The sequence below is a fragment of the Boleophthalmus pectinirostris genome, unplaced genomic scaffold (genome assembly GCF_026225935.1).
Source record: "Boleophthalmus pectinirostris isolate CB_2022bp ecotype Guang Dong unplaced genomic scaffold, ASM2622593v1 HiC_scaffold_153, whole genome shotgun sequence".
NCBI classification, from domain to species: Eukaryota; Metazoa; Chordata; class Actinopteri; order Gobiiformes; family Gobiidae; genus Boleophthalmus; species Boleophthalmus pectinirostris.
This window is the reverse complement of record NW_026571081.1, coordinates 7,501-19,295: the sequence shown is the minus strand read 5'-3', so window position 1 is coordinate 19,295 and position 11,795 is coordinate 7,501. Positions and strand designations below refer to the sequence as shown.

The window sequence follows — 11,795 nt, the reverse complement described above, 5'->3', positions numbered from 1 at the left end:
ACTGGCTCCACATTCGCTCCTGTAACATTTAGCATCGCAAGCTTCATTTGACTGGAGCCAAATGCTATGGATGACGTCACACTCACTTAGTCCCCTTCTTTATACATTTTCAATTTTTTACAGATTTTGAAAAAAGAAACTAAGTATTTGGTGTCACCATTTCTTTAAATATGTTAAAGGTACAGAAATTAAAATGTTAAAAAATAATGTTTACAAATCACAATACTAAACTAATCAACTGTGACAGAAGCAGAAACAGTAATTTTTCAACAATAACTCTTGTATCACTGCATGTTTAATACATGTGATACACTGTATATTACAATTTTGACTGCATTAAGTGTTTTTTGTTAACATTTTAGGCACTGTGTACTAAACTTTGGTTCAACTGGAGATTTACTGCAATTTTTTCAAGACGCTTATGCTGAAATGGAGCTCATATTCTGCAAAGATGACCAAACAAAGCCTGAGCCTCTGTCCATAGCCACGGACATTGAAGACCAAGATGTCAACCCTGATTCTGAGTTACAATGTCCACCAGGAAGCACTGTGTCTGAGATACTGCCTGGAGATACGTCACATGCATTTGGTACTAAAGAAAACACTACACTGCTAGATGCTGAAACTCTACAACAAAATACTCACAGAGCCCATTTGAACAAGCCTTTGAATATGTCTGAGAACTTCATACTTTGCTCCCAAAGTACCACAGATGACAAAGATGTACTAGAGTGGGCTTGTTGTGATTTCACACAACCTGCAGTCCCTCCGGATGGAACAAATACTTGCCAAAGCAGTGACCCTGTGGCAGCTGCTCTATCCAAATCTATGACCAATGCACCTGCCACTGTGCCGTCTAAAGCAGGGATTTTATCTAGTCTGAGTGTCAATGACTTTATGTTTAGTGCCAGTTTTAAGTCAGATGACTGTGATGCTGGAGGTCTACTAAGGTCCTTATCACATCATTCAGATGGTTCAGAGGGTGAATTAATAACTGCACCTCTTTCAGATCTCTACATATTTGAAAATGAATCAAAAGATTTTCCCCCGTGCTCTCATCCTGGTCCCAGAGATGTTAAATGTTCAGAGTGTGTGTCATTGTCACATACAACAGCGGCAGAAATACAGTTTACAACACTTTCAGAAGTGGGTGATTCATCTGTGGTGACCAAATATGATCAGATAATAGTCCAGTATGAGTCAGAGGAGCGGGACAGTATGAGCGTAGAAACACCTGCTGTGGGCGCTTCTAATGTGCCACACGAGAACACTGAGGTTATTGGTATGACGATGAGAAATGATAGTCCTATAGAAATGTGGCTTGATGCTTGCCAGTATTTTGCAGGTGAAAATTTACAGAGTGGATATTTGAGTGTATCATCTGTGATGCAAGAATCAATGTCCAACACGACAAGTGATTTTTCTGTCCCTTCAGAAGAGACACAAAGATCAGGTTACAGTCCAAGTGGTTGTGACATGATTGGCTGGTCCTTTGATGACAACAAAAGTTGGGGGGCCCCAGTTGAGAGGTGGTCGTCAGTAGATAGCTGGGCTAGCGCTCTTTCTGACTGGGCAGACATTATCTCATCTCCACCGGAAGACCTCACTGCTGCCTTCACAGAGATAGGAGCAGAGATAGATGCTCTGACACAGGCACTTGCTGAGGTAACCACTCAGATTGAAATAGGACAACAAAGTAAAACATCAGAAGATATTCTCGATCAGTCCATTATGGGAGTCCAAGACAAGCCTTTAGACTCACACAGCAATACAGAAAGTTCAGCCTTCTTGGAACAGAGCTGCCTGAGCTGTTGTCTTGGAGGTGAGATTCAAGAGAAAGAAGGTATTGAGCCAAAGTGTACAACAAAGGTGGAGCTCATCAGATGTCAGCTTAAGCCCAAACAACCATCCAAGAGTTCATGTGAGGTCACCACATACAGTGACGATAAAACTGCACTTTCTGTGGGACCAGGGCCAACATTTGAAGCAGTTACAGGTCAGCTGCACAGAAGATCGGATTCATCTGACACAAATGTAAGCAGTGACGTGGTTCTGAACATTGTAGAGGACACAGATGTGGAATATGAGAGAGCATCCAAAGGTCTTTTCTATTGTGAGGTAAGGATGATTTAAGACTGTGTGCCTTCAAGTATGCATGTTTGTTTGGAATATGTGCATGTGCATTTAGTGATTTTGACACTCTCCTTAATTAATTTAATATGTATTTGTCCCATGAGATAAAGGAATGACTACATTCCCACACAGCTGGCACTACGGAAAGAACATCAAGGACTTTTTTTTTTACTCCTGTCCTTGTCAGTGTTGTCATACCTGCCGTTGTATTGATAGCCAGTCATGAGACACAGTGCGCAATTCCAAATGTCTCTGCTCATCTGACCTTAAGCAACAGTCACATTACATTGGATGAGGGCCATTTATTCTTCATCTGAGTCTGATTGTGTTATTATTTGAGATGTGATTTGGCTCCTCTCTACCAAACCGACAGGTGTGTGTGTGTGTGTGTGTGAAAGGGGAAACAGGAGTGCTTAAGTGAAAACTTCAGATGGACAGAAATGGCATCTAATAATAGCCAAGAGTTCAATGATAATAGCATGCATCAGTGGCGTGTCAGGGTGGAGGGGTGAGAGGACAGCACAGCTGATGGTTGTAACGTGACCCTCTACAGTGCTCTCTCTCTTTTCCAGTGCACCCTTTAACACACCCATTGCACCCTCTTTAAAAACGCAAGAGGTCCACTGGCCCACACACTTTTGTTTCATTAGATTGACTGCAATAGATATAGTGAAGAACTACAGAGACAGAGAAAATCCTTTTTGCATGTTGGATACATGATATGGATTAATAGAAGCATGGAGGTTTTACTTTGGGGTTTTACACAAAGGTATGTGTTTAATAACAAAATGTTTTTGAGATCAATAGCATGAATGTCCTTTCAGAAATATACAGTGATGATTTTTATGTTTTTTGTTTTTAAGTATATATTTTTATTCTAGCCCCATAGAGACAACAAGTGTGAGGTAAAAGATGAACCCAGTTTCTCTTCATTGGACTTGGCGTCTGAGCGGGATATTGAAAGAAGTTGTGCCTCATCGAAGACACTCAAGGTCGCACATCAAGGGAACGATGCACTAGCTTTTAATTTTCTCAGTACACTCACTCCAACAAACGTGCACGTGCCCGAAGAGGACAGTAACCCTGGGCTGAATGTGCATGTGACTTTAGCAGACCTTGATGGAGCATGTCAGGTGGAGCCACTGTGGGGGAGTCCTAAGTTTATTATGCCCTCAGCTCCTGTGAGTATTGGCTCCTCCCTTGTCACTCAGGCAGCAAGCAGCAGTTTAAATGGAGACGAAGAGGCGACTAGATGGGCTCTCAAAAGAGACAGTGTTTATGATCCCAATGAAGCTTTTGATTGCCAGCCAAATTCAGATGGTATTACTGACTTCTCTTCAGAAAGTACTGAGGACATCACTTGCTCACAGCAAACTGAAACAGATTCTTCAAAAGACCTAATATCTGATGAAGTTACACAGTGTTCTTTCCATAAACCTAAAACTATTTTTGAAGAAAGTAAAGACCTTTTAAACTTGGCAGTAATATCAAATGATCATTTCACAGTCTGTCTGGAAAAACGGGTAGCATGCTTAACTTTGGACTTGTATGACCCTTTTGTTCCTTTGGCTTCAAAAACCTCTGTTGCAAGAATGCCACACAGAACTCACAAGTCCTCCTTGGAGGGCAAAACACGATCCAAAAAGGACAGACATGTTGGTCATTCCCATGGCGTCCAATCCTTAAGGAAGCAGGAGAACCTACACTGTAATGATGGAGCTGAACAACCACTTTGTACATTCAAAGAAAATTTCACAGGAGAACAAGAGACCAGAGTGGAACATAAGGATGGAGAAAATGTTATAGAGGTGGGAGCAGTCCCACAGAAAGAGATCGGCAGACGCCATAGTAAAAAGAAAAAGAAACACCTAGGGAAATGTACAAGTGAATCGCTGACTGAAGTAGAGAATGAGGCAAAAGCTGACAAAGCCATAACTGATATACTTAAAGAGAAACAAGTTACAAAGGACAGTGACCAATCAGGGGCTATACAGAAAAAGACAGAGAAAGCAGAGACTAAAACACCACAAAACTGTCCAGACAAATTGTCCCAAAATACAAGTGCACCAACCAACGATGATGACTTGATTAAAAAACGCCGCCTGTCACAGGATAAGTTTGGAAAATTGGTCAGTTCTCTGGAATCTAAATTAACTAAAGGAGACACATCAAAAACAGTGGAAGACAAGGCTGATGCTGGGGCAACTCGCAGGAAAGCATACAGCGAAGTAGTGAAGCAGAAAAGTGTTAAACCAAAGCAAGGTAAATGTTTTTTTTATTGTTTTTACCAGTTAGTAGGATTTTTGAGGGCCAGTGATACAAATACTTTCATTTGCAGATCTTAAGGTTGTGCAACCTATCCAGGCAGTGTCTGTGAGTGGAGACCCCCAGAGCCTTTGTCTGTGGTGTCAGTTTTCAGATGTTCTCACTGACTACACAGTCACATGGAGGAAAGACAGCGATGTTCTGACTGAAATTAAGAGGAGGTATTTTATGTTTACCTTTTTATACAATTTATTCTTACCTCACACTCAAAACTACAAATCACTTGGACAGCAGATACTTTTATGAGTGGTGGGCTAATGAAGATATAGTAAAATGTCCCATTTACTAACTTAGATTTACTTAAGAATTAGATCAATTTTTTTAGTAGTATCATCACTAATTTTATGAACTTTGCTGTAGCTCTTGAATGATATTTTTAAGTAGGGTGGGGTATTTCTTATATAGGTTATAATACAAGATCATTCATTAGAAAGCTCAAAGTAACTCCTTTTGACACATTTACCTGTTCTTGAAGTGCAGGGGATGAGAGTAGAATATCGCTGACCATCTCCAATGCTTCCCACAAAGACTTGGGCAAGTACCAGTGTGAACTGAAAAATGTACATGGAAAAGTCACCCTGGACTTCTTGCTAACCTATGAATGTAAGCGGCACATATACTTAACGTCATAATTATATATTATTTAAAATAATAATGAGAGCTTCCTATACAGTGCTCAGTGAGATTGTCGTCCCAACAATTTCTAAAACCACTCCTGGTAAGTCTAAACACAAATTTAAAACATACTGTAAATTTACCAATCCCACTAAGTGATGTGCCTTCTCCAGCTGTTCCTGTTGAGGTGGGCCATGAGGAGGAGAGCATTCACTGCTCCAGACTGATGTTCAAAGAGGACTTTCTGTCTGAACAATACTTTGGGGAGAGTCATTCTGCGAGCATTGTCACTGAGAAGATCCACTTCGGAGAGGGCATGCACCGACGGGCCTTCAGGACCACGCTGCAGGCAGGACAGGTCCCACTGCTGGTGCCAGGACACGCCTGTGTGCTTAAAGTGCACAACGCCATTAGCTACGGAACCAACAACAACGACGAACTTGTGCAGAAAAACTTCAATCTTGCCGTGGAGGTAGGGCCATTGTTAGGCTACATGTATTATGTTATAGCATAATATAAGTTATACTATATAATATGTGAATTAAAATGTACACGAAATAGCACGACAGCACTTTACCCATGAACATTTGTAAAACTAAATAAAAAAGCATGATTAAAATGGTATCTTACAAATTACAATTTTAGGCTTATCAAAGACATAATTATATTGCCCAGTAAAGAGCTATTAAAATATCGGTGACGTAAAATAGGTTATAATGCAAAATGATTGCTTCAGTGCAACTTTTGGTCTCATCTCATGGGTTCCGTCCATAAACTTATGGTTTCATCTCTAGTCTGTAGCCTTAGCCAACCACGTGACCACACATTTTTTTTCTGTGTAAAGAAAAAAATTAAGAAATAAAGAAATGCATTAAAGAGCATATCAGTTCAATACCGGTTGATGATTTTGATTCTTTCTGTCAGGAGTGTCAGGTGCAGAACACTGCCAGGGAGTACATCAAAGCATACACTGATGTGGCTCAGTCCTTTGAGGCTTTTGGACCAGTCCCAGAGTAAGAAACTGTGATCTAAACAGTTTGCTTTTCATTGTAGGACAAAATATAATATATATAAATATAATAATTGTTTGCTGTGGTTTATAAAGGATAATTCCCATTTACCTGGTCCACCGGCCATCCAATGACATACCTTATGCCACTCTTGAAGAGGAGCTGTTTGGAGATTTTGTGAAGTATTCAGTAAAGGATGGCAAAGAAATAAACCTAATGAGGAAGGACTCTGAGGCGGGACAGAAATGCTGTGCATTCCAACACTGGGTTTACCACCACACTGATGGCAACCTTCTTGTCACTGATATGCAAGGTACACATAACAATTCCTGCCATATCCTTAACTACTGAAGTAGTAATAATGCAACGTGTTTTATATTTATAGGTGTTGGTATGAAGCTCACTGATGTTGGAATTGCCACTGGTAAGAAAGGGTAAGCATTAGTTTATATGGCTGGTATGTATACAATGATGTCTGTCTATTAAATTACATTTCTAACATGGGTTTGCTTAAACAGGTACAAAGGCTTCAAAGGAAATTGTGCCACATCTTTTATTGACCAGTTCAAAGCCTTGCATCAGTGCAACACATACTGTGAAATTCTGGGACTTAAGTCTCTGCAACCAAAGCCAAAAAAGACTGCACCAGCTCCCAAGTCCAAGGATCCACCTGGGGCTACCCCCAAGAAGAAGATGTTCGGGCCTTCATTGAAGGGGAAGTCATAAGTGGGTGGAGGCCACAGCTGAGCTAACAGACTTTTAATTTCTTAAACATTTTATTTGAAAAAGACTTTTTAAAAGTGTGTCTGATGATGAAAAACAAAACTGTGACAGATGAAACACTTGAAATTTTGCATTTTCATGTGGCTTGACAGTAACGTGATGTTTCAAATAATAGTTCATTAAATTAATGAGCGTTTAATATTTGATTGAATAACATTACTTTAGCTTTGGCTTTTAGGGATGCATACATTTTTAATTTTATTTTCCACTGATGCTAGAAACATCATGACGTTAATTACAGTATAATGGTGCATCCCTATTTTTTGGTTGCAATGCAACACATTTGTATGTTTTCTTTATTCTTTAATTTAATTGTACTGTCTATTTAATAGGATATAATTTTTGTAAATGAGTACTGAAATGTGAACAGTTTTTTTTTTAGTCTCTCTTTTGCAGATGTTAAAACTATTTTTGAAGTAGTGTATAACCACCACTTTGATTTTAACCTGTGTGTACTAGTCTGTGTACAAAGACTACTCGTAGCCTACCGTCACTTCTTCTTCGATTTTATACTGTAATTACTCATTCAACAAACAGTTGTGTGGAAGGTGCAGGTGTGAATGTGCACCACAGTTCATGTGCCATACACAATTACTTTCGCAAATAACTTTCAAACTAATGTCAAGGATGGAATGCAATGTTACTTACAAAGCCATAAAGGAATAAAAGACAGACATTAAATTTTTTCTGCAGTCACATTAAAACATTATTGACCTATCTGTAGGACAATAGCAGGTGGTAAAAACAGCACATCTCTGTAAGGCAAAAACAAATGTGTGCTATAACAGGAATCATCATGTCGGCTGTTGTGAGTTTCACCTCTAGTATAAAACTGTGTCACGTCGTGCTGCTATAGTATCATATGTATCATATCATGTGCTTCTATAGTTTAGCTTTACTACGAGGAGTCTTCTCATACATACAAGAAAAGAACAAGTTCACTGATGTTTTTTTTCTCACTGTAGCTATTTAGCGTGATAATGGCGTTTGATGATCAGGACACAAACACCATTGTCACACTCCACAGCTCTGGAGCAGATTGGAATATTCAGGAGAAAATGATGAGAAGAAGCCTAGAAAACAAAACAATATCAGTGGTGGTCAAAGTACAGTCTAGTTTTGGTGAGATGAGAGCACCTGTGTTTACTTGACTGTGTGGAATGTGTGTGGCTTAACAATACTTTCATTTGCAAAGAAAATACTCCCTGATATTGAGATTTTCATATAAAAAGCAAGTAATATATTTAGCTATTTGTTATATTTGTATTCCAGGTAATAAATTGTACCAAATATGAAAATATGCTGACCTTTGACCCTTTCTTAATAAATGCAGAAGCAATTGCATAAGTAGACTATAAAATGATAAAGATTTAAATCAAATGCAAATGTTCAACCTGGATACTTACAGTTAGTGTAGCTCACCTTGGCATCCCACACCGTCATCTCTCCCAAGAACTGCTCTCTTCTCTCTGCTGCTTCAATCTAATAGTGACCAACTCTTCTCCCCCCAGTTTTTTCTTATATTCAAACAGTTAAAGTCCACAAGAGAGTGTACCACACAGAGGAGGTCCATGGGGTGGTTCATGGTGCATGCGGGGTCCAGCACAGTTCTGTCCAACTCTTTATGTAGACACAGTATGCTTTGGACAAACAGCTAGTACCACATCAGTGATAAGCTACAGGGGAAGTATCGATCGACCCTGACGGCTGGAGGGAAAAAGGAGACAAGAACAAAAGCTGCCCAACTCTGGTGACAAGGCTCACATCTATTTTATAACTAAAAGATCAAATGTTCAAGGACATACTGTTATGATAGTCAACATTTCTAAATACTTATAGATTTTTAATCTATATGGTAGTAGTATACATGCTATTGTATGTCTAAATTAGTTGTTGTCTTATTTTATGTTTTTGTTAATATATCGATATTTCATTGCAAGTGCCGTTTTAAGTTTACCATAAATCCTCATTACAAATCAACAGAAGCAACAGGTACTTAATTCAGATTTTTTTTTTTTTATGACCTGGGAGTTAAAGTGAATCTTAAATGCGGTTGGCTCCCGCTCTGTGATCTCTTTGGGGTAAGAGGTTTTGATGAATGTCCCACAGTGGCTGGGTGGCTTTTATTTACTTGTCCTTGAAGCTGATAACTCCCTGATTGTCTGAGTGAATGAACGGAGGTCTCTTGACCACAGCACGTGCTCAAACACAAACTGGATATATGAAATGTCATTGATTTGCAGGGCAGCCCCTTCAGCCACTGCTGTGAGAAAATGTGTATACAATTTTAAAATAAATACTTAAAATCATTTAACATCTTAAATAATGTGTCTTACCACCAAATAAGCTATTAAGCCTTCTGAGTGCCACCAGATTTAAACCAGACCTATACTAGGACTAACAAATCTAAATTAGGGGTAAATCAGATCTGAATTAGGGACACATCGCCAATTTCGCTTACCAAAAAGCTTGCATACATATGCCACAATTTGAGAACCACTGGTTTACAAACGGAAACAAGATAACAGACTGAGAAGTTTCGTTTTTATTTGACAAAAATGACAAGAACCACAGAGTTGATGAACAGGAGAAGTAAAGTGATATTTTAGACCAATGAATAAAAAAGAAACTTCTCTATAAAAACAGAACCTTTAACTTTTTTTGTTTTTTACAGAAGGCCGGGATTTTTAAGCAGGAAAGTACAAAAGAAATAGTTGCTTCCAAATCACTTCTGTCAATCTGTTTTATTGTTAGTAGCAGCTAAGACTTAGACTATTGTATATTGCACCAAGTAAGTGCTCCAACTGGAAAGAAAGAATCACATTCATGTTAATGATATAAGATGTACAATACTCACATAACCTTGGAGTGATCAATAAAGTGCCCTTTTGGTTCATAGGTGTTATAAAAGAAAACATAAATCTTAACATGCAATTTAAATTTAGTGACAATCACAGCTTCTCTTTCAATCACCTGCACGCACAGCTTCATTTAGTGTCATTAATCAGTAATACTTCTATTTAATGTTATACACATATTTATATATCATGAAAGGACTTAATTTTTTCCAATAACAATTTACAGCATTATGAACAGAAACAGGCAGAAGAATATTGTTATAACAATGCAACTAACCAACTTTTTAGTTGGCCCTCCATCAAGACTGATTGCACGTTCATTAACTATGCATTTAAAGCAAACACAGGATACAGTTTCATGCTGTTTCCGTAGAAATACAATATAAACCATTTTATGCAACATATTTGCTATCACTTTAACAAATGATATGAACTCATTATTCCCCAGACTAGCCTTACACATCACATGATTATATTGAACTGTCAAAATAGTAAACATTATTGTTCATCAGTACAAATAGGTTTGAGAGGAAATTCCTATAAGAATCATATTCATAACTAATGATTTAAAAAAATCTCCTTTTTCCATGAAAACTCACAAAAACTATAAAATTCATCTTTTGGGACTTTTGCATCCCCCATTCTCAAACCCTTCCATATAGCTAAAAAAAAAATGAGTAAATTATTTTATAAAAGGCTGCAGCAGCAATAAATGACCACAAAACTTAGACAAGGCTTTACTGTGAAGTATGCCCATTTCCTGATTTTTGATTGGCTAGCATTCCTAAGGTAATCTGGTGTTGGTCAAAGGATCTGAGAATTGTGTGATCATAGTGCCTTTGCAGGTTTTATAGAGAAATAGTGCATGAATGAGCCAGATTAAGGCCATGCTTGGACCCATTCACTGAAGGGTGCTCAAATACTGTGCTATAACATACACAAAGGAGCTCTTGAAATGCATTAGTGTTATTCCAGCACTGTAGATTTTCACAGGACAAAGAGAATAGTAAATTAGACTGTACAGGGGCCAGCTAGTCAGTCACTGTTCACGCCGGTTCATTAGAAAGGCGCAGCATTTGGCTCACTATTCCTCCACAGCACCCCCAAGTAGTGAACTCACATTAAAAAGATTGAAAGATGAAGACATAACTTTTCCAAAAAGTGGCTGCCGTGTGTCATGTTGCAGTTAAGATTACAGTACAACATGCTCAGAGAGAACTGCTACGACCAACAGCTGCTTGGACTTCCCTGTGGCCTGTGTCTGGTTTGGATTGCTTGTTGTGCAGTGTGTCGCCACAGACACTTTAGTCAACGCCCTCAAAGCCCTGCGCATTCTCCACAGCCATGAGAAGTTTTTCCCTCAGGTCTTCAAAGGAATCGTAGGCTGGGAGATCCAAGCGGTTGAAACTAGAAGAAGACATTATGCTTAGTCTTATGCTCCTAAATCGTTGTTTTATTAATGCCTGGTTGCATACCATGTATGAGCTCTTGGCAGCTTGTCTGGTGTCCCCCATTGCTCAATGGTGAACAGCTGCGGGCCATTAGAACCTGTGAGCAAAAATGGAATAATAACTGTTGGAACTTGTCAGCCTTTGTCTCTAAGGGGGTTGACAGATTTTTCACTGAATACATTTTAGGTAACACTGAACATTTATGCATACCATATAGTTCAGCAAAGCCATTCATTGGCACCCGTGACGTTCCAGTGACAAATTGAAGAAGTCGGATCCTTTTTTCAGCATCCATTAACAGCACAACCTGATTTAAATACAGAATATATTTAAATGATTCAATTTACTAAAATGATTTATGTAGTAAACCAGCTGTTTATCATGGTTTACTCATGAGCATACTGTGTCTGAAGAGTACTGGTCATGACAAGTGTTGACCAGGGCAGCCTAGAACTTTTATCAAAGTAAACAAAAACAGACTTTGATCTTTTCAAGCAAGGCCAGTGGACTTGGCAGATAGATACTATGGGGGTTAGGTAGTCAAAAAGACAGCAAAATAGCTAACAACTTGTGAATAGAATGAATCCAATACCTTCCAAAACCACTGTATAACTGGATGA

At 38.8% G+C, this 11,795-nt stretch overlaps 2 protein-coding genes across 2 annotated transcripts in view; one reads left to right on the top strand and one right to left on the bottom strand.

Annotated features, from left to right (window-relative positions):
* Positions 1-1,454: 1,454 nt before the first annotated feature.
* alpk2 (alpha-kinase 2) lies at positions 1,455-7,354 on the top strand. The gene is made up of 10 exons (XM_055151298.1): positions 1,455-2,118; positions 3,015-4,395; positions 4,472-4,619; positions 4,934-5,061; positions 5,132-5,176; positions 5,247-5,545; positions 5,998-6,086; positions 6,179-6,396; positions 6,469-6,517; positions 6,602-7,354. The coding sequence occupies exons 1-10, from the start codon at positions 1,477-1,479 to the stop codon at positions 6,807-6,809; spliced, it is 3,207 nt and encodes a 1,068-aa protein (XP_055007273.1). The 5' UTR covers positions 1,455-1,476; the 3' UTR covers positions 6,810-7,354.
* Positions 7,355-9,595: 2,241 nt separating this feature from the next.
* Positions 9,596-11,795, bottom strand: part of LOC110160658 (NEDD4 like E3 ubiquitin protein ligase) — a gene marked incomplete at its 5' end in the record, with an annotated part of 9,689 nt that continues 7,489 nt past the window's right edge. Inside the window, 4 exons of the mRNA XM_055151299.1 lie at positions 9,596-11,131; positions 11,200-11,272; positions 11,386-11,482; positions 11,768-11,795. The exon at positions 11,768-11,795 is cut by the window's right edge and continues 80 nt beyond it. Of these exons, the coding sequence (XP_055007274.1) occupies positions 11,029-11,131; positions 11,200-11,272; positions 11,386-11,482; positions 11,768-11,795 (301 nt within the window). The remainder of the gene's footprint in view (positions 11,132-11,199; positions 11,273-11,385; positions 11,483-11,767) is intronic.

Excerpts from the sequence above, each read along its gene's own strand:
- alpk2 (XM_055151298.1), top strand. The coding sequence starts at position 1,477 with ATGATTGGCTGGTCCTTTGATGACAACAAAAGTTGGGGGGCCCCAGTT. Across the intron at positions 4,396-4,471 it reads AAGTGTTAAACCAAAGCAAG|ATCTTAAGGTTGTGCAACCT; the intron begins GTAAATGTTTTT and ends TTTCATTTGCAG. Across the intron at positions 5,177-5,246 it reads AATTTCTAAAACCACTCCTG|CTGTTCCTGTTGAGGTGGGC; the intron begins GTAAGTCTAAAC and ends TGCCTTCTCCAG.